Raw genomic sequence first — 20,073 nt, forward strand, 5'->3', positions numbered from 1 at the left:
AACATAATGGTGTGTCTAAAGAAGAAAGTTGCTAGCTTTCTTCAAGACATAAAAATACATTCCAGAATGATACATTAGTTTAAAGGTCAACTGGTCTATTCTTCCTTCTCAGAGCTCTGGACAACAACAGACAAACGTTCTCTTGTTGGTTTGATGGAGGAATCCCCCATCAGCCCCTCACAAGGAGACCTTGGATAATTCAGATGAAGTAGGTAGACGTGTTTCACTGGAGGCACAGATCTGACTTGAAGTCTCATGAGGGATGCTTCGTTATCCTTCCGTTTACTCTGAAAGATCCCATTCTTAAGGTATTTGGGAATCTTTTTTTGCATTTGCAAAAGACAGTCTTGTGATCACTTACTCAGTCAACAAGAATATGTCTCTACAGTTATTCATAGTTTAGCTGTAAAGTAGAATTACTCAGTAATTACTCAGAATTATCCATGATTTCAGCAGAACACAGTCATGGTTGTATACATTTTATCACAAAGAACACCTCAATCCAATCCTGTGTGTTCATTGTATGATATCTAACAGAAACTGAACTGTATGAATCCATAATAGGGACAACTATATTAGTTTACTGGGAATGTGGCCGTAATACAAACAATTTAACATACAAACAGTGAATCAAACAACAGAACATACCTTGGTCAACCAAGAATCAAGTGAATTAAACAACAGAACATACCTTGGGCAACCAAGAATCAAGTGAATCAAACAACAGAACATACCTTGGTCAACCAAGAATCAAGTGAATCAAACAACAGAACATTCCTTGGTCAACCAAGAATCAAGTGAATTAAACAACAGAACATACCTTGGTCAACCAAGAATCAAGTGAATCAAACAACAGAACATACCTTGGTCAACCAAGAATCAAGTGAATTAAACAACACAACATACCTTGGTCAACCAAGAATCAAGTGAATCAAACAACAGAACATACCTTGGTCAATCAAGAATGAAGTGAATTAAACAACAGAACATACCTTGGTCAACCAAGAATCGTAACTTCTGGATGGTGGCAAGATTACCACTCACTCTGTAGATGCCATCAGCCTCTAAACCTGGTGGATACAAGATAGACACAAGCCTGTGACATACTACACACTTTGACAAGACCAAGATTTAATTTGGACCTAGATTAACAAAAATGACCAATTTAGAAAGAAATTCGGGGTTTTTCGATAGATAATTTTAACATTCACTGCAGTGGAATGGATAGTTCACATCATGCCTAGATTAGAGGCTTTGACTTGGACGCAATACGACTCTGTAATGCAAAATCGCCAGCACATTTTGAGTCACACTGCCGCTCCCCAGAGGTAGCCGGGGCGACATGTTCCTCTGGTCTTTTCTGTCAGTTGCTCTAATGAATGTCCGTCCACACTGCTGAGCATTTGACAGTGGAAGGCGATATACTGTACCGCTGTCACTGGTGGGGTAACTAGAGGATATGGTTGATTTGAAAAAGTAAAGCAGACGTACAAGGTTTCATTCTTTGCAAGGCATTCTTGTATAATGTCATGGCTATTTTCTGCAGCTCAAATGTTAAAATGTCCAGATGAATTTGACCCCAACGTGTTGGGCCCTTTGTTTACATATAAGGCAGTCAGAAGCTGTTTGCTTGTACTTTTCCTGCTGTATCCAGAGCCTGGCCACATGTTGCTTGCTTGTGTGTGTGCAGGGCTGGCCCTTGCGACTCTGCAGCCATAGGTGAGACCAAAAACTGCTGCCCCCACAAAACTGGAATAGTCCCAGTAAGCAAAATGACATTTAAAATACACATTTTCCAGACATTGAAGTTAGGTTCATTGTAGGTTCTGAATGAAGGATGAAAAGGTATTTTCCGAATGTTTAAAATACATATTTTCCAGGACATTGGAAAGCCATCTTTTCCTGGAACTTGAAAAACATTTATTATCCGGACATAGAAATCAGGATCAATTTTGGTTCTCAATGAAATTTGAAAATAATTATTTTCCTGATGTTGAAAATACGTATTTTCCGGATGTTGAAATCAGGCACATTTTGGGTTCTGAATGAAAGTTAAAATATGTCATTTATTGATGTCTATCTTTGGGCCAAATCAAGGCTGGTCTGGGCAAAATGTGAACCAAACATAGATGTCTATGATTGGTACAGAGTTGGTGAATGCCAATCTATCTGGTAAGCCTACCGTTTGTAAAACACCAAAAAAACAAGATGTCCAAAAGACGTCAGCTCTGCTTACTGGGGTGTAACCTACCAAGTCAGCCCGCAAGGAATGCCCATCCATGTGTTAGGCCCACCGTTTGTAAAACAGGCCATTGCATTGGCTTTATTAGTCCTGATTCCAGTGACTAATCAATTGGTCTATTTAAGCTCTGAATATCAGCTACCCAACATTATCAGGAGTTATCCTGAGCCTATTTGCAATGTGTTCACACAGCGGGAAATGCAGAAGCAATTTATTTTTTCGCTATGATCAGCTTGTCAAAAATGTGTGGATATAAAATTGAAATCACTGATCATGACAATGGGGTGAAACTCATGGACAAGTTGTGAATGTCCCTTCCATATTTACCTATCCTGCTTTTAGGATATGTTGTTTGTTAACATGACAGCAAATGTTTTATTCGATTGAGAACCATTTAGGCCAGGCTACTTGATCGGAGAAACCTGCATGATGCTGTCATACAATTTATCTCCAGTCTAGGCTACAGAAAAGGCCACACACTCTTTCTACTATGTCTGCTACATGATTGATGTTAAATGATTTTGTTGGAAAGATGCGTCTCTCCAACAGCACCCTGTAGAGCCGGCTGGGAACGGACAAGCATAATATTTTGCACTCACCTAAAAATATAATTATGCCACTGGTTGAGAGGAATTGTCATTGTTTTGGGGCAGAATTAAGTGAGGCTTGATATGTTGTTGTTGGAGGTGCGTCTTGGTCAGTGTAGCTCAGAAAACGCAGCCCTCGTCAATCTTCCACCATAGGCAGTCGCCTAATCCTGCCTAATGAGCGTGTGTGTGTCTGTGTATGTGTGTGTGTAAGTAGTTAAATTATTTCCCATACACAAAGTACTTACTTTCAACATATTTTTTCAGAGAATTTACATACCTCTTTTTTCAACGGCCTCCACACACTGCCTGACGAAATTTGGCACAGTGGTCCCTTCCCGCTCACAAAGTGCCAACAAGGGACACCCAAACACTCGATCTGTGAATAAAAAACACATGGTTTATTCAGGAAAAAACACCATTCCCCAGAACTACTGAATTAAAGCTACAGTGTAAAAAGTATTGAAATGAGCGATAACATCAAAGAGAACAGCTTCTGCATTTAATTGTGCTGAACTGTGTTTTTTCAGATCTTAAATGCACAGAGGAGGAACTTGGTAGAACGGTAGAGTATCTGTTTAATAGGCCATTTCCATTCACACCTGAAACATCTCATTACTACTGTCCCTTGATCATTGTCATTAGGTTGAGGGATAGGTTATTAATTCATAGCATTTCTCTTGACTCTTACTGCCCTTGTTCTCCTCTGATGGCTGTTTCCAGAACAGTGTTGATAACAGTACATAGGTTCCATGGCTACACTGGTAAAGGTTAATCAATCTAATGGTTAACCACACACAGCATTTAATTGCTAAGTAAAACCTTTTCCCATGAACACTGAGTCACCCAGGCAGCTTTGCTCCAATCAGACGGAGAGGGGGACCACATTCTCTTTGCTCCAATCAGACGGAGAGGGGGACCACATTATCTTTGCTCAAATCAGATGGAGAGGGGGACCACATTCTCTTTGCTCCAATCAGACGGAGAGGGGGACCACATTATCTTTGCTCAAATCAGATGGAGAGGGGGACCACATTATCTTTGCTCCTATCAAAGGGGGAGGGGGACCATGTTATTTTTGCTCCTATCAAAGGGGGAGGGGGACCACATATTATTTGCTCCAATCAGAGGGAGAGGGGGACCACATTCTCTTTGCTCCAATCAGAGGGAGAGGGGGACCACATTCTCTTTGCTCCAATCAGAGGGAGAGGGGGACCACATTCTGTTTGCTCCAATCAGAGGGAGAGGGGGACCACATTATCTTTGCTCCAGTCAGAGGGAGAAGGGGACCACATATTCTTTGCTCCAATCAGACGGAGAGGGGGACCACATTCTCTTTGCTCCAATCAGAGGGAGAGGGGGACCACATTCTCTTTGCTCCAATCAGAGGGAGAGGGGGACCACATTCTGTTTGCTCCAATCAGAGGGAGAGGGGGACCACATTCTGTTTGCTCCAATCAGAGGGAGAGGGGGACCACATTCTGTTTGCTCCAATCAGAGGGAGAGGGGGACCACATTCTCTTGCCTTACGAAAATAAAAAACCTATTGTGTTAATGACTGTATTCCATGTGTAACTCTGTGTTGTTGTTTTTGCCCGCACTGCTTTGCTTTATCTTGACCAGGTCGCAGTTGTAAATGAGAACTTGTTCTCAACTGGCCTACCTGGTTAAATAAAGGTGAAATAAATCAAATAAAATAAAAATTCCCATTGGTTCATTACTCTGCTTTTGTCCATTCAAATATACTGACCTGTCCCTACTCAGGCGTTTGTGGTCACTAACTTTGGTCAGTTCATCTCCAGTAGACGCCATATAGGGTTAGCAAGGCATACCTCATCAAACATAGACTGGTATTCAAACTGACAGTGCACAGAGGTACACTCTTTCACTCATCAACTGGCTTATGTTACTGTATGGGTCCTCTGGAACAGTGCTGTCTCTCTAGTACTGGGCAACATCAAAGATAACCCTCTGTTGTTTATACACTGGAGGGGAGGGTTCGATAAATACAGAAATGACTGCGAGCACCTTTGTATACAAAATCCACTTCCTGGCGCTCAGCGGATAAGCATGGGACATGATGAGGGGGAGGGGAAGGGGTCCAGAGAAATGGGGCAAAATTACCACTCCTAAAGGAATTCAAATAACCCTCCCGTTGCATGGATTTAATTTGCATTCTGAAGTACGATAGGTAAGAGGGGGAGGGAGGGAAGGGGGCCTGATTTGAGGAAACACTCTCTGAAGTGTCATTCTCTTCAGCCCTGACAAAAAGGACAGTCTGAGGGGCACCTGCCCCAAGTATTTCATTTATTCCGTCAATAATGTCCTCTCCCTTTGATCAAGCATTTGTCCCGTGGACACCACATTAAAGGGTCTCCTTGAATCTGGGGGAAATTCCAAATACTTCTAAGGATTGCAAATGTGTTTAAATAATGCCTTAACAGTGTATTATCCTTCAACCGTGGGCTCAATAAATGAGTTCCCCCTGAGAGAAATGGATTATGTGGTTATGTGATTTATGTAGATTGGTGTGTTGTTGTTTTATTTTCAAATAAAATCCATTCAGTATAATTGTATCAATCTCTGTTGTACAGGGAGAAGAGACCTTTTCAAATCAGTGTAATAACTCACTATCTTCACTAGTTATTCTATAGTTATAAATAATTATCAAGTTAAATTGTGACGTCACATCGGGGAATGCACAGCTACAGTTCTGATTGAAGCGTAGTCCAAATTGAAAGAAGGTAGTCAAAATGTGCAATACATTTTGAAAGATTTATGTTCCTCACGACATTTGTTGTGTGGTGGAAAAGAATCAACGTATCCTGGCAGAATACTCTTATACCTTTGATGATGCCTTTCTCCTGTAGAGTCTTCATAGAGGGCCGTCTTGTGATGAACTTTTTGAGTCTGTTCTTCACCCCATTCTTATCAGCACTGTCCGACATGCTGTAGGTGAGCTTGGAAGACTTGAACACTTCTCATGAACACACAGAGAAAGAGACACACGGTTAAATTAAGTGAAAAGGAACGCTATGATGTTATGTTTGTCTATAGAAAGGCTCAGTAGGCTAATATAGGCTTTTATGGGCTCAGTAGACTTTTAGGCTCAAAATCCACCTTTCCAGAAACAAGTCTCTCACCGTTGCCGCTTGCTACAGACCACCTTCTGCCCCCAGCTGTGCCCTGGACACCATATGTGAATTGATTGCCCCCCATCTATCTTCAGCGCTTGTGTTGTTAGGTGACCTTAACTGGGACATACTTAACACCCCTGCCATCCTACAATCTAAGCTTGATGCCCTCAATCTCACACAAATTATCAATGAACCTACCAGGTACAACCCCAAATCAGTAAACACAGGCACCCTCATAGATATCATCCTAACCAACGTGCCCTCCAAATACACCTCTGCTGTCTTCAACCAGGATCTCAACGATCACTTCCTCATTGCCTGCGTCCGTAATGGGTCTGCGGTCAAACGACCACCCCTCATCACTGTCAAACGCTCCCTAAAACACTTCAGTGAGCAGGCCTTTTAAATCGACCTGGCCCGGGTATCCTGGAATGATATTGATCTCATTCCATCATTAGAGGATGCCTGATATTCTTTAAAAGTGCTTTCCTCACCATCTTAAATAAGCATGCCCCGTTCAAAAAATGTATAACCAGGAACAGATACAGCCCTTGGTTCACTCCAGACCTGACTGCCCTTGACCAGCACAAAAACATCCTGTGGTGTACTGCATTAGCATCAAATAGCCACCCTCGATATGCAACTTTTCAGGGAAGTTAGGAACCAATATTCACAGGCCGTTAGGAAAGAAAAGGCTAGCTTTTTCATACAGAAATGTGCATCCTTTAGCACAAACTCCAAAACGTTCTAGGACACTGTAAAGTCCATGGAGAATAAGAGCACCTCCTCCCAGCTGCCCACTGCACTGAGGCTAGGAAATACTGTCACCACTGATAAATCCACAATCATTGAGATTTCAATAAGCATTTTTCTACGGCTGGCCATGCTTTCCACCTGGCTACCCCTACCACGGCCAACAGCCCTGCACCCCCAACAGCAACATGGCCAAGCCTTCCCCACTTCTCCTTCACCCAAATCCCGATAGCTGATGTTCTGAAAGAGCTGCAAAATCTGGACCCCTACAAATCAGCCAGGCTAGACAATCTGGACCCTCTCCTTCTAAAATTATCAGCCGAAATTGTTCCAACCCCTGTTACTAGCCTGTTCAACCTCTCTTTCGTATCGTCTGAGATCCTCAAAGATTGGAAAGCTGCCGCTGTCATCCCCCTCTTCAAAGGGGAGACACTCTAGACCCAAACTGCTAAACACCTATATCTATCCTACTCTGCCTTTCTTAGGTCTTTGAAAGCCAAGTTACAGATCACTGACCATTTCGAATCTCACCGTACCTTCTCCGCTATGCAATCTGGTTTCTGAGCTGGTAATGGGTGCACCTCAGCCACGCTCAAGGTCCTAAACGATATCACAACTGCCATCGATAAGAGACAATACTATGTAGCTGTATTCATCGACCTGGCCAAGGCTTTCGACTCTGTCGATCACCACATTCTTATCGGCAGACTCAACAGCCTTGGTTTCTCAAATGACTGCCTCGCCTGGTTCACCAACTACTTCTCAGACAGAGTTCAGTGTGTCAAATCGGAGGGCCTGTTGTCCAGACCTCTGGCAGTCTCTATGGGGATGCCACAGGGTTCAATTCTCGGGCCGACTCTTTTCTCTGTGTACATCAATGATGTTGCTCTTGCTGTGATTCACCTCTACACAGACGACACCATTCTGTATACTTCTGGCCCTTCTTTGGACACTGTGTTAAGTAACCCCCAGACGAGCTTCAATGCCATACAACTCTCCATCCATGGAACGCAAACTGCTCTGAAATGCAAATAAAACTAAAAGCATGCTCTTCAACCGACCACTACTCTGGATGGTTCTGACTTAGAATATGTGGACATCTACAAATACCTAGGTGTCTGGTTAGACTGTAAACTCTCCTTCCAGACTCACATTAGGCATCTCTAATACAAAATTGCATCTAGAATCGGCTTCCTACTTCGCAACAAAGCATCTTTCACTCATGCTGCCAAACATACCCTCGTAAAACTGACTATCCTACCGATCCTTGACTTCGGCGATGTCGTTCACATAATAGCCTCCAACACTCTACTCAGCAAATTGGATGCAGTCTATCACAATGCCATCCGTTTTACCATATACTACCCACCACTGTGACCTGTATGCTCTCGTTGGCTGACCCTCGCTTCATATTTGTTGCCAAACCCACTGGCTCCAGGTCATCTATAAGTCTTTGCTATGTAAAGCCCTGCCTTATCTCAGCTCACTGGTCACCATAGCAGCACCCATTGCACGAGCTCCAGCAGGTATATTTCACTGGTCACTCCCAAAGCCTCCTTTGGCCGCATTTCCTTCCAGTTCTCTGCTGCCAATGACTGGAACTAATTGCAAAAATCACTGAAGCTGGAGACTCATATCTCCCTCACTAACTTTAAACACCAGCTGTCAGTGCAGCTCACAGATCACTGCACCTGTACATAGCTCATCTGTAAATAGCCCATCCAACTACTTCATCCCCATATTGTTATTTATAAAATAAAATAAATTGCACCCCAGTATCTCTACTTGCACATTCATCTTCTGCACATCTATCACTCCAGTGTTTAATTGCTAAATTGTAATAATTTCACCCTATGGCCTATTTATTGCCTTACCTCATTTGCACACACTGTATATAGACTTGTTCTACTGTATTATTGACTGTACGTTTGTTAATTCCATGTGTAGCTCTGTGTTGTTGTTTGTGTCACACTGCTTTGCTTTATCTTGGCCAGGTTGTAAATGAGATCTTGTTCTCAACTAGCCTACCTTGTTAAATAAAGGTGAAATAAACAAAATAAGAATAAAAATATGCCGCCACAATGCTACAGCCTAGGTTGATATAATGCTTCACCTCATCTCTCTACCTGACCCTAGCTCTTCCTCTCTCCTTAGATTCCCACTGTTATTATCCTTCCAGGAGTCTCTCACATGGCTGTCTTTTTCTAGGTTTTCCATGTCTAAAGGAAGTCCAGGCACTGCTTGTCAATCTAATAAAAGGCTTTGTCTATGGACTAACTTTGTCTATGGACTAGCTTTGTCTATGGACTAGCTTTGTCTACGGACTAGCTTTGTCTATGGACTAGCTTTGTCTACGGACTAGCTTTGTCTACGGACTAGCTTTGTCTACAGACTAGCTTTGTCTATGGACTAGCTTTGTCTACGGACTAGCTTTGTCTACGGACTAACTTTGTCTATGGACTAGCTTTGTCTACGGACTAGCTTTGTCTATGGACTAGCTTTGTCTATGGACTAGCTTTGTCTACGGACTAGCTTTGTCTATGGACTAGCTTTGTCTACGGACTAGCTTTGTCTATGGACTAGCTTTGTCTACGGACTAACTTTGTCTATGGACTAGCTTTGTCTATGGACTAGCTTTGTCTACGGACTAGCTTTGTCTATGGACTAGCTTTGTCTATGGACTAGCTTTGTCTACGGACTAACTTTGTCTATGGACTCGTTTGTCATCCAAGAAACACGTTTGAGATATGTCTTATAGTACATTTTGGAGTACACAGAAATGCAAAGCAAAATATATTGTTGTCAAGTGATTATTTCAAATTTTCGTGCCATTGGAACACAGGAGTGATGGTTACTGATAATGGGCCTCTTTACACCTATGTGGATATTCCATAATAAATCTGCAGTTTCCAGCTACAATAGTCATTTACAACATTAACAATGTCTACACTGTATTTCTGATTAATTTGATGTTATTTTAATGGACAAAAAATGTGCTTTTCTTTCAAAAACAAGAACATTTCTAAGTGACCCCAAACTTTTGAACGGTAGTGTATATTATGCAAATGTTCGAGCAACCACTTCCTTAGAAAAAGCTATTCTGAGTCATTGAATGCCTGCAGTAGCACAGAGAAGAGACAACTTTTAATCAGCATACTTTTGTGAGTTCAAGCTTGTACCAACACATGAAGAACTGTTTTGAATAAACAACTGTAGTAGAACTAGCTAGTCATTGGAGACAACTTACTGAGTGAGCGTCTGTGTTCAGGTTTGGGTTCCTTTGTGCAGAGGGACTCCGGTGCAGGTCTTGGCAGTGACAGTGTCTTGCTCGGCAACCCATGTCTAGGCAGGTACTCTGTGCTGTTTGCCCTTCGTATGCCAGGCTTATCAGAGGCCTTCCCAGCAGCTCCTTTAGACTAGAACAGAAAGGAGGTTAAAACATTTCAGTCCAAAGGTCACTGGCTTCACATCTCTTTATTATCACTCATTATTCATTATAAACTGGGTGGTTCGAGTCCTGAATGTTGATTGGCTGACCGCTCTAATTACGTTGGTAACCAGTTTAATAATAGCAATGAGGCACCTCGGGGGTTTGTGGTATATGGCATCTTTGTGGTATATACCACAACTAAGGGCTGTATCCAGGCACTCCACGTTGTGTCGTGCATAAGGAACTGCCCTTAGCCATACACTGTATCACACTCACTCGTGTATCATTGCGTGTATAAGTATAGCATGTCAATGTGATTATTTGCACTATGTGGAACATAAAATCACCTGGAGTCGATGATTTAGGGAATTGTTTTACTTTCGTTTTGGTTAGCATGGTATGACTAAACAATGTGCTGAATGATTTATAGGCATCGTTTCAATGTCCGAAATCATAAAGACTTCAGAAATGTCATAACTTCAGTCTATAAGTCTATAAGAAACAGCAAACTGCTTACCAAATAGTCAGCTGTCCTTTTAATAGCGTCATGCCATTTAGAAATAGTGTGGTAATTGTCAGCCTGGAGAAGGAACTCACTGCCGGAGCTGGTTGTTATCTGGAACAAAGGTTCAAATTGACTTAAATAAAAAGGTACAACAATTAACAGGTCTTTTTCTAATGTATTCCCATGAAGTGGAGCATAACGCAAACCGAATGGCATACGTTCAAATTCGTAATACCCTAAACTAACAATAAGTATTTACATTTGAATTACATTTAAATGACACCCACTTATCTACGTGATTTGGTAAGAATGTGCTCACTCCAGCATCAGCAGCCCTTGATACTCATTCCTTTGGTCTGCTGAGAGTCTTATCAGTGACGTGCCTGTTAATGTACCTGTGTTTGTGTGACAACAAGCTCACGTTGTGCATGGTGTGTGTGTGTGTGTGTGTGTGTGTGTGTGTGTGTGTGTGTGTGTGTGTGTGTGTGTGTGTGTGTGCCACAAGAAGAGACAAATGCAGACTGTCTTCTCAGAGGGGAAAACATAATTAGCGTGATACTTGTCATCTTAATATCGGGTCTGTTCTGCATTTCTCCAACAGTGCAGTAACAGTATTTGGCGCCGTCAAACTGAATAACTGTAATGTTAGTAAAAGTATTTGAGAAACCATGACGACATCAAGTGGTTTTGAACTTTAAAAAAAATGTTTGCTCATCTTTTGCAACTGACATGGTCAAATGAGCAGATATGGTATCTCATACCATACAAAATGATGAGACAGTTATCTTCCTAAATTAACCATTCATGTTCACAATGGAAATATCCTTTAGTGCATATGTTCTCTAAGCGTGTTGATGGCCAAATTTGACGACATGTTTTAAATCGGTCAAAGCGTTTGTCTACAATGGGAGTTTTTGATATTGTACTACAGTATATTCTTTAGGCTTTAGACACATGGGGGTTACTGTTTTTAAACACATTTCATAAAATCAAGTCCTGTGAAAACATGTTCAAATTATTTATATACGTTGCGTACGCACAAAATATGCCCCAAGGCATGTGTGCACCAGTTGTCATGTACCAGTTGTCATGCACCAGTTGTCATGCACAGTTGTCATGCACCAGTTGTCATGCACAGTTGTCATGCACCAGTTGTCATGCACCAGTTGTCATGCACCAGTTGTCATGCACAGTTGTCATGCACCAGTTGTCATGCACAGTTGTCATGCACCAGTTGTCATGCACCAGTTGTCATGCACCAGTTGTCATGCACAGTTGTCATGCACCAGTTGTCATGCACCAGTTGTCATGCACCAGTTGTCATGCACAGTTGTCATGCACCAGTTGTCATGCACCAGTTGTCATGCACCAGTTGTCATGCACCAGTTGTCATGCACAGTTGTCATGCACCAGTTGTCATGCACCAGTTGTCATGCACCTGTTGTCATGCACCAGTTGTCATGCACAGTTGGCTTTTACCAAAAACTGAACTTTTTGTTTTGCACCAGTACAACCCACAGTTGAGCTCAGCTCAACACTGATTGGCTAATTATTTATTTTTTTATGAAAGGAGGCCAAATGCCTGCTGGCATTAATCAATCAACATTTTATACTCTTTCGCTTCAGACAACATCAGATACATGGGCTACACATACTGAGACAGAGGAGAGCTGTTTCCCTCGCTCTGATGATTTCTCAGGTGAGATTCAGCTACTGGCACATTTACATAAAATTATAAAAACATATTTGGGGAAGCCTGGCTAGTATCCTAGTATCCTAGTAGACAACAGGGTGTGCGGTTTATACCATACAGTAGAATTGAACAGGCGAACAGAACATAATTTGCATTGAAGTGTGTAGGATACCTGTGTAAGTAGTGCTACTGTAGTTTTCATCAGAGTAGATCATGTTTCAGAATTCGTGGGTTTAGGTTCGGGAAAAAGTGAATGCAAAACATTATTGCATTCAAACAATCTGTTGAGGTGTCACTGTTTTTGTCTTTCAGAAACTGTCAGAAACAGCAAATGTTCCGGCAAAAGAAAACCTTCTGCCAACACCTCCAAAGACATTTGATGAAGTTCCCCATTGCTATTTTCTTTAGAAACTGCCTAGTTCCAATACTTACATAGTATACAGCAAATAAGGTTGTTATTGTCACTTCACACACACACACACACACACACACACACACACACACACCCTGAGAACATGCAGTAGGAGCAAATTCAATGGAGTCATTTTTTCAGCTTCTTTACTCTTTCTCAAATCTTAATAATTGTCTGGACCAACATATACATATAAATATAATATTTAAATTAATCCACTCACACACTCCTACAGTATATTAAACAGCATAAATAATAACCAAATCCAATGTAAGTCAATGGAGATGGCCTGCTTACAACATTCTCCCTCTTTCTCTCCCTCTCGCACAAGCACACGTGTGAAAAACATAACACAGACATCAATGCATGTGTGTGTGTGTGTGTGTATGTCTGTGGTATGTGTGTGCAGATAGGTTGTTATTCTACATGGACCTTCAAAGTTTGGGACTATTGTGGAGCTGACTTTTCTGACTTCATTACAAAGCGTCAAGAACTGTTAAGCAGCATTACTTTGGGATGCCAGATAAAAGCGGGGAAATGGTTACGGGCCCAATCCTTGTCAGAGTGAGTTTGCCACCCCTCTCTTCTTGGGTTACAAGCATCTGAACAAGCATGTTTGCTCTGGAACAGTGTTTTTCCTGGAGGCGGCCCCACGATGTGTCAGTAATAGCCTCAGCAATCACACTGCTGCATTGTGGGGAATGGGTTACGGAGAGGCTCGCTGGTGAATCTGAAAGTTCTTTCAAAACAACCAAACACACAAACCATAGCCTCTGAGCATATTGTTTTCTGTTCTCTAACGTAACTTATTTGTAATCAGATACACAATACATGTATTTATATCCTAGAAATAACAGCACTGGTCTGTGGTGTTTTATCACCTCTTCTCCCCATGATTAACAGGATCATAATGGACTTGGATAGGTGGTTTCATAACCTCAGTTTGATGTCTTTGCATGAATGTTGCATTAGTTACAGTCTGTTCCTCTTATAAATGTTATATGGTGGACAACACACTGAGCTCCCTCTCTTTTCCCACAGGGGAAAGAGCTAGCTAGGACTTATATATATTTATGTTTCATTTTGCCATTCACAGCTCCTCATAAAATGATGGTAGAAAGGATATACATCAGTATGTCAAAGCGCTGGGACTTCCAATCACGAATCGAACCAGGGTCTGTAGTGACACCTCAATCACTGAGATGCAGTGCCGTAGACCGCTGAACCAGGGTCTGTAGTGACGCCTCTAGCACTGAGATGCAGTGCCGTAGACCGCTGAACCAGGGTCTGTAGTGACGCCTCTAATACTGAGATGCAGTGCCTTAGACCATTGAACCAGGGTCTGTAGTGACACCTCAATCACTGAGATGCAGTGCCGTAGACCGCTGAACCAGGGTCTGTAGTGACACCTCTAGCACTGAGATGCAGTGCGTTAGACCGCTGCACCACTCGGGAGCCCCTAAAATACAGTATTGTGTTCTCTACTCTCCACCTTTCACGTACAGTGCCTTGCAAAAGTATTCATCCCCTTGGCATTTTTCCTATTATGTGGCATTACAACCTGTAATTGAAATGTATTTTTATTTGGATTTCATGTAATGGACATACAGAAAGTTGTCCAAATTGGTGAAGTGAAATGAAACAATAACTTGTCTCAAAAAATGAAAAATAAAAAAAATGAAAAGTGGTGAGTGTATATGTATTCACCCCCTTTGCTATGAAGCCCCTAAATAAGATCTGGTGCAACCAATTACCTTCAGAAGTCATATTATTAGTTAAATAAAGTCCACCTGTGTGCAATCTAAGTGTCACATGATCTGTCACATGATCTCAGTATATATACACCTGTTCTGAAAGGCCCCAGAGTCTGCCACACCACTAAGCAAGGGGCACCACCAAGCAAGCGACACCATGAAGACCAAGGAGCACTCCAAACAGGCTCTGGAGAAGTACAGATCAGGGTTGGGTTATAAAACAATATCAGAAACTTTGAACATCCCACGGAGCACCATTAAATCCATTATTAAAAAAATGGAAATAATATGGCACCACCACAAACCTGCCAAGAGAGGGCTGCCCACCAAAACTCACGGACCAGGCAAGGAGGGCATTATTCAGAGAGGCAACAAAGAAACCAAAGATAACCCTGAAGGAGCTGCAAAGCTCCACAACGGAGATTGGATAATCTGTCCATAGGACAATTTAAGCCGTACACTCCACATAGCTGGGCTTTATGGAAGAGTGGCCAGAAAAAGCCATTGCTTCAAGAAAAAAATAAGAAAATACGTTTGGTGTTTGCCAAAGGGCATGTGGGAGACTCCCCAAACATATGTAAGAAGGTACTCTGGTCAGATGAGAATAAAATTGAGCTTTTTGCCATCAAGGAAAAAGCTATGTCTGGTGCAAACCCAACACCTCTCATCACTCCAACCTCGGCCAACAGCTCCGCCCCCCCCCGCAGCTCCTCGCCCAAGCCTCTCCAGGTTCTCCTTTACCCAAATCCAGATAGCAGATGTTCTGAAAGAGCTGCAAAACCTAGACCCGTACAAATCAGCTGGGCTTGACAATCTGGACCCTCTATTTCTGAAACTATCTGCCGCCATTGTCGCAACCCCTATTACCAGCCTGTTCAACCTCTCTTTCATATTGTCTGAGATCCCCAAGGATTGGAAAGCTGCCGCAGTCATCCCCCTCTTCAAAGGGGGAGACACCCTGGACCCAAACTGCCATAGACCTATATCCATCCTGCCCTGCCTATCTAAGGTCTTCGAAAGCCAAGTCAACAAACAGGTCACTGACCATCTCGAATCCCACCGTACCTTCTCCGCTGTGCAATCTGGTTTCCGAGCCGGTCACGGGTGCACCTCAGCCACGCTCAAGGTACTAAACGATATCATAACCGCCATCGATAAAAGACAGTACTGTGCAGCCGTCTTCATCGACCTCGCAAAGGCTTTCGACTCTGTCAATCACCATATTCTTATCGGCAGACTCAATAGCCTCGGTTTCTCGGATGACTGCCTTGCCTGGTTCACCAATTACTTTGCAGACAGAGTTCAGTGTGTCAAATCGGAGGGCATGCTGTCCGGTCCTCTGGCAGTCTCTATGGGGTGCCACAGGGTTCAATTCTCGGGCCGACTCTTTTCTCTGTATATATCAATGATGTTGCTCTTGCTGCGGGCGATTCCCTGATCCACCTCTACGCAGACGACACCATTCTATATACTTTCGGCCCGTCATTGGACACTGTGCTATCTAACCTCCAAACGAGCTTCAATGCCATACAGCACTCCTTCCGTGGCCTCCAACTGCTCTTAAACGCGAGTAAAACCAAATGCATGCTTTTCAACCGATCGCTGCCTGCACCCGCATGCCCGACTAGCATCACCACCCTGGATGGTTCCGACCTTGAATATGTGGACATCTATAAGTACCTAGGTGTCTGGCTAGACTGCAAACTCTCCTTCCAGACTCATATCAAACATCTCCAATCGAAAATCAAATCAAGAGTCGGCTTTCTATTCCGCAACAAAGCCTCCTTCACTCACGCCGCCAAGCTTACCCTAGTAAAACTGACTATCCTATCGATCCTCGACTTCGGCGATGTCATCTACAAAATGGCTTCCAACACTCTACTCAGCAAATTGGATGCAGTCTATCACAGTGCCATCCGTTTTGTCACCAAAGCACCTTATACCACCCACCACTGCGACTTGTATGCTCTAGTCGGCTGGCCCTCGCTACATATTCGTCGCCAGACCCACTGGCTCCAGGTCATCTACAAGTCCATGCTAGGTAAAGCTCCGCCTTATCTCAGTTCACTGGTCACGATGGCAACACCCATCCGTAGCACGCGCTCCAGCAGGTGTATCTCACTGATCATCCCTAAAGCCAACACCTCATTTGGCCGCCTTTCGTTCCAGTACTCTGCTGCCTGTGACTGGAAAGAACTGCAAAAATCGCTGAAGTTGGAGACTTTTATCTCCCTCACCAACTTCAAACATCAGCTACCCGAGCAGCTAACCGATCGCTGCAGCTGTACATAGTCTATTGGTAAATAGCCCACCCATTTTCACCTACCTCATTCCCATACTGTTTTTATACTGTTTTTTTATTTATTTATTTACTTTTCTGCTCTTTTGCACACCAATATCTCTACCTGTACATGACCATCTGATCATTTATCACCCCAGTGTTAATCTGCAAAATTGTATTATTCGCCTACCTCCTCATGCCTTTTGCACACATTGTATATAGACTGCCCATTTTTTTTCTACTGTGTTATTGACTTGTTAATTGTTTACTCCATGTGTAACTCTGTGTTGTCTGTTCACACTGCTATGCCTTATCTTGGCCAGGTCGCAGTTGCAAATGAGAACTTGTTCTCAACTAGCCTACCTGGTTAAATAAAGGTGAAATAAAAAAATAAAAAAATAAAACCCCGAGAACACCATCCCCATAGCATGATGCTGCCACCACCATGCTTCACTGTGGGGATGTTTTTCATCGGCAGGGACTGGGAAACTGGTCAGAATTGAAGGAATGATGGGTGATGCTAAATACAGGGAAATTCTTGAGGGAAACCTGCTTGTCTTCCAGAGATTTAAGCTGGGACGGAGGTTCACCTTCCAGCAGGACAATGATTCTAAGCATACTGCTAAAGCAACACTTGAGTGGTTTAAGGAGAAACATTTAAATGTCTTGGAATGGCCTAGTCAAAGCCCAGACCTAAATCCAATTGAGAATCTGTACACCAGCAGAACCCAACCAACTTGAAGAAGCTGGAGCAGTTTTGCCTTGAAGAATGGGCAAAAATCCCAGTGGCTAGATGTGCCAATCTTATAGAGACATACCCCAAGAGTCTTGGAGCTGTAATTGCTGCATAAGGTGGCTCTACAAAGTATTGACTTGGGGGGGTGAATAGTTATGCACGCTCAAGTTTTCTGTATTTTTGTCTTATTTCTTGTCTGTTTCACAATTAACAAATATTTTGCATCTTGAAAGTGGTAGGCATGTTGTGTAAATCAAATGATACAAACCCCCCAAAATCGATTTTAATTCCAGGTTGTAAGGCAACAAAATAGGAAAAATGCCCCAAGAGGGGGTGAATACTTTCGCAAGCCACTGTAAATCATTGATTTCGTAGGGAGATTTGGACAGACTTTTTGAATTATGTGCATGGATGTCATATTAAAATCCTAGGCCTAAAAGCCTAGGCCTTGAAAGAGGAAACCAATATTAGTGAACGTTTACTAACTGGTCCCTCCAACTTGTAATCTCTGATGAAGTCCAATGAGTCCATATCATGGTGACGTTAGCCTACAATCCTCTTCGTATTGGGGTTTAAGACTCTGTGTAGTCTGTGGGATCCTCATACAGAAAAGCATCGTGAACATTATGTCCTTTTCTTCTGTCATCTTAGAAACGGAAGCCTTCTATTGAAATGTCTGGCTTACACCAAAGTCTATCTGACTTCCTGATAAGACAGAGTCTTCCCTCTGAAGTTTAATCAAAAAGGGAGAGCAAACTGGTTAAAAATATATCAAACACATTTTTTTTTTTAGGAGCTGCACGGTCAAAGATGCATGAAAGATTATCTGAAGCAGCGAGGAGAAATGACGGCAGACGCTCCCTGTCTATTCCTTCTGTTCATGAAAAATGGAGATAAGCTCCTTTAACTAAACAGGGCCCTGTCCAGCCTCCATGTTCACACGTCAGCTGTCCTAATCTGAGACGACACAAAGGTACAGTAGGGCACCACCTCTCTGTCATCAGGCTCATATTGAGCTGTAGGTTCGCTGGGACGCAAACTCATTAATACGCCTTGATATTATTTTAATCCTTACGTGCGCCGGGGCTCCTGAACTAAGGGTTTGGAGATTTTAATTATCATGGTATTTTTATTGTCAGGCAAATGTTTTACAGGAGATGCTAATCTACATGAAAGCAGATCCCCCAACAGCTCCTTATATCAATGTGCCAGCTAGAGAACACTACAGACAGTGTTGGAGGTGGAGGCTAGAGAATACTACAGACAGTGTTGGAGGTGCAGGCTAGAGAACAATACAGACAGTGTTGGAGGTGCAGGCTAGAGAACACTACAGACAGTGTTGGAGGTGCAGGCTAGAGACTACAGACAGTGATGGAGGTGCAGGCTAGAGAACACTACAGACAGTGTTGGAGGTGCAGGCTAGAGAACACTACAGACAGTGTTGGAGGTGCAGGCTAGAGAACACTACAGACAGTGTTGGAGGTGGCGGCTAGAGAACACTACAGACAGTGTTGGAGGTGCCCGCTAGAGAACACTACAGATAGTGTTGGAGGTGCCTGCTAGAGAACACTACAGACAGTGTTGGAGGTGGAGGCTAGAGAATACTACAGACAGTGTTGGAGGTGCAGGCTAGAGAACACTACAGACAGTGTTGGAGGTGGAGGCTAGAGAACATTACAGACTGTGTTGGAGGTGCCTGCTAGAGAACACTACAGACAGTGTTGGAGGTGGAGGCTAGAGAACACTACAGACAGTGTTGGAGGTGCCTGCTAGAGAACACTACAGACAGTGTTGGAGGTGGAGGCTAGAGAACACTACAGACAGTGTTGGAGGTGCCTGCTAGAGAACACTACAGACAGTGTTGGAGGTGGAGGCTAGAGAATACTACAGAAAGTGTTGGAGGTGCAGGCTAGAGAACACAACAGACTGTGTTGGAGGTGCAGGCTAGAGAACACTACAGACTGTGATGGAGGTGCAGGCTAGAGAACACTACAGACAGTGTTGGAGGTTTCTGCTAGAGAACACTACAGACAGTGTTGGAGGTGGAGGCTAGAGAACACGACAGACAGTGTTGGAGGTTTCTGCTAGAGAACACTACAGACAGTGTTGGAGGTGCCGGCTAGAGAACACTACAGACAGTGTTGGAGGTGCAGGCTAGAGAACACTACAGACAGTGTTGGAGGTGGAGGCTAGAGAACACTACAGACAGTGTTGGAGGTGCCTGCTAGAGAACACTACAGACAGTGTTGGAGGTGCTGGCTAGAGAACACTACAGACAGTGTTGGAGGTGCCTGCTAGAGAACACTACAGACAGTGTTGGAGGTGCATGCTAGAGAACACTACAGACAGTGTTGGAGGTGCCGGCTAGAGAACACTACAGACAGTGTTGGAGGTGGAGGCTAGAGAACACTACAGACAGTGTTGAAGGTGCCTGCTAGAGAACACTACAGACAGTGTTGGAGGTGGAGGCTAGAGAACACTACAGACAGTGTTGGAGGTGGAGGCTAGAGAACACTACAGACAGTGTTGGAGGTGGCGGCTAG

The 20,073-nt window shown here is 43.2% G+C and overlaps 1 protein-coding gene across 3 annotated transcripts in view; it reads right to left on the reverse strand.

The window, feature by feature from the left end:
- The window catches only part of LOC115130387 (rho GTPase-activating protein 15-like), a 115,983-nt gene that overhangs the window by 62,734 nt on the left and 33,176 nt on the right, over positions 1–20,073 (reverse strand). For 2 of the 3 annotated variants that reach the window (XM_029661492.1, XM_029661510.2), the window contains exons 6-10: positions 10,667–10,765; positions 9,967–10,135; positions 5,675–5,809; positions 3,110–3,208; positions 993–1,070 (exon numbers count right to left, since the gene is read on the reverse strand). In XM_029661492.1, coding sequence (XP_029517352.1) covers positions 993–1,070; positions 3,110–3,208; positions 5,675–5,809; positions 9,967–10,135; positions 10,667–10,765 — 580 coding nt within the window. The remainder of the gene's footprint in view (positions 1–992; positions 1,071–3,109; positions 3,209–5,674; positions 5,810–9,966; positions 10,136–10,666; positions 10,766–20,073) is intronic. The other variant, XM_029661501.1, reaches the window with a different exon arrangement.

This window comes from Oncorhynchus nerka, linkage group LG1 (genome assembly GCF_034236695.1).
Source record: "Oncorhynchus nerka isolate Pitt River linkage group LG1, Oner_Uvic_2.0, whole genome shotgun sequence".
Classification (NCBI taxonomy): domain Eukaryota; kingdom Metazoa; phylum Chordata; class Actinopteri; order Salmoniformes; family Salmonidae; genus Oncorhynchus; species Oncorhynchus nerka.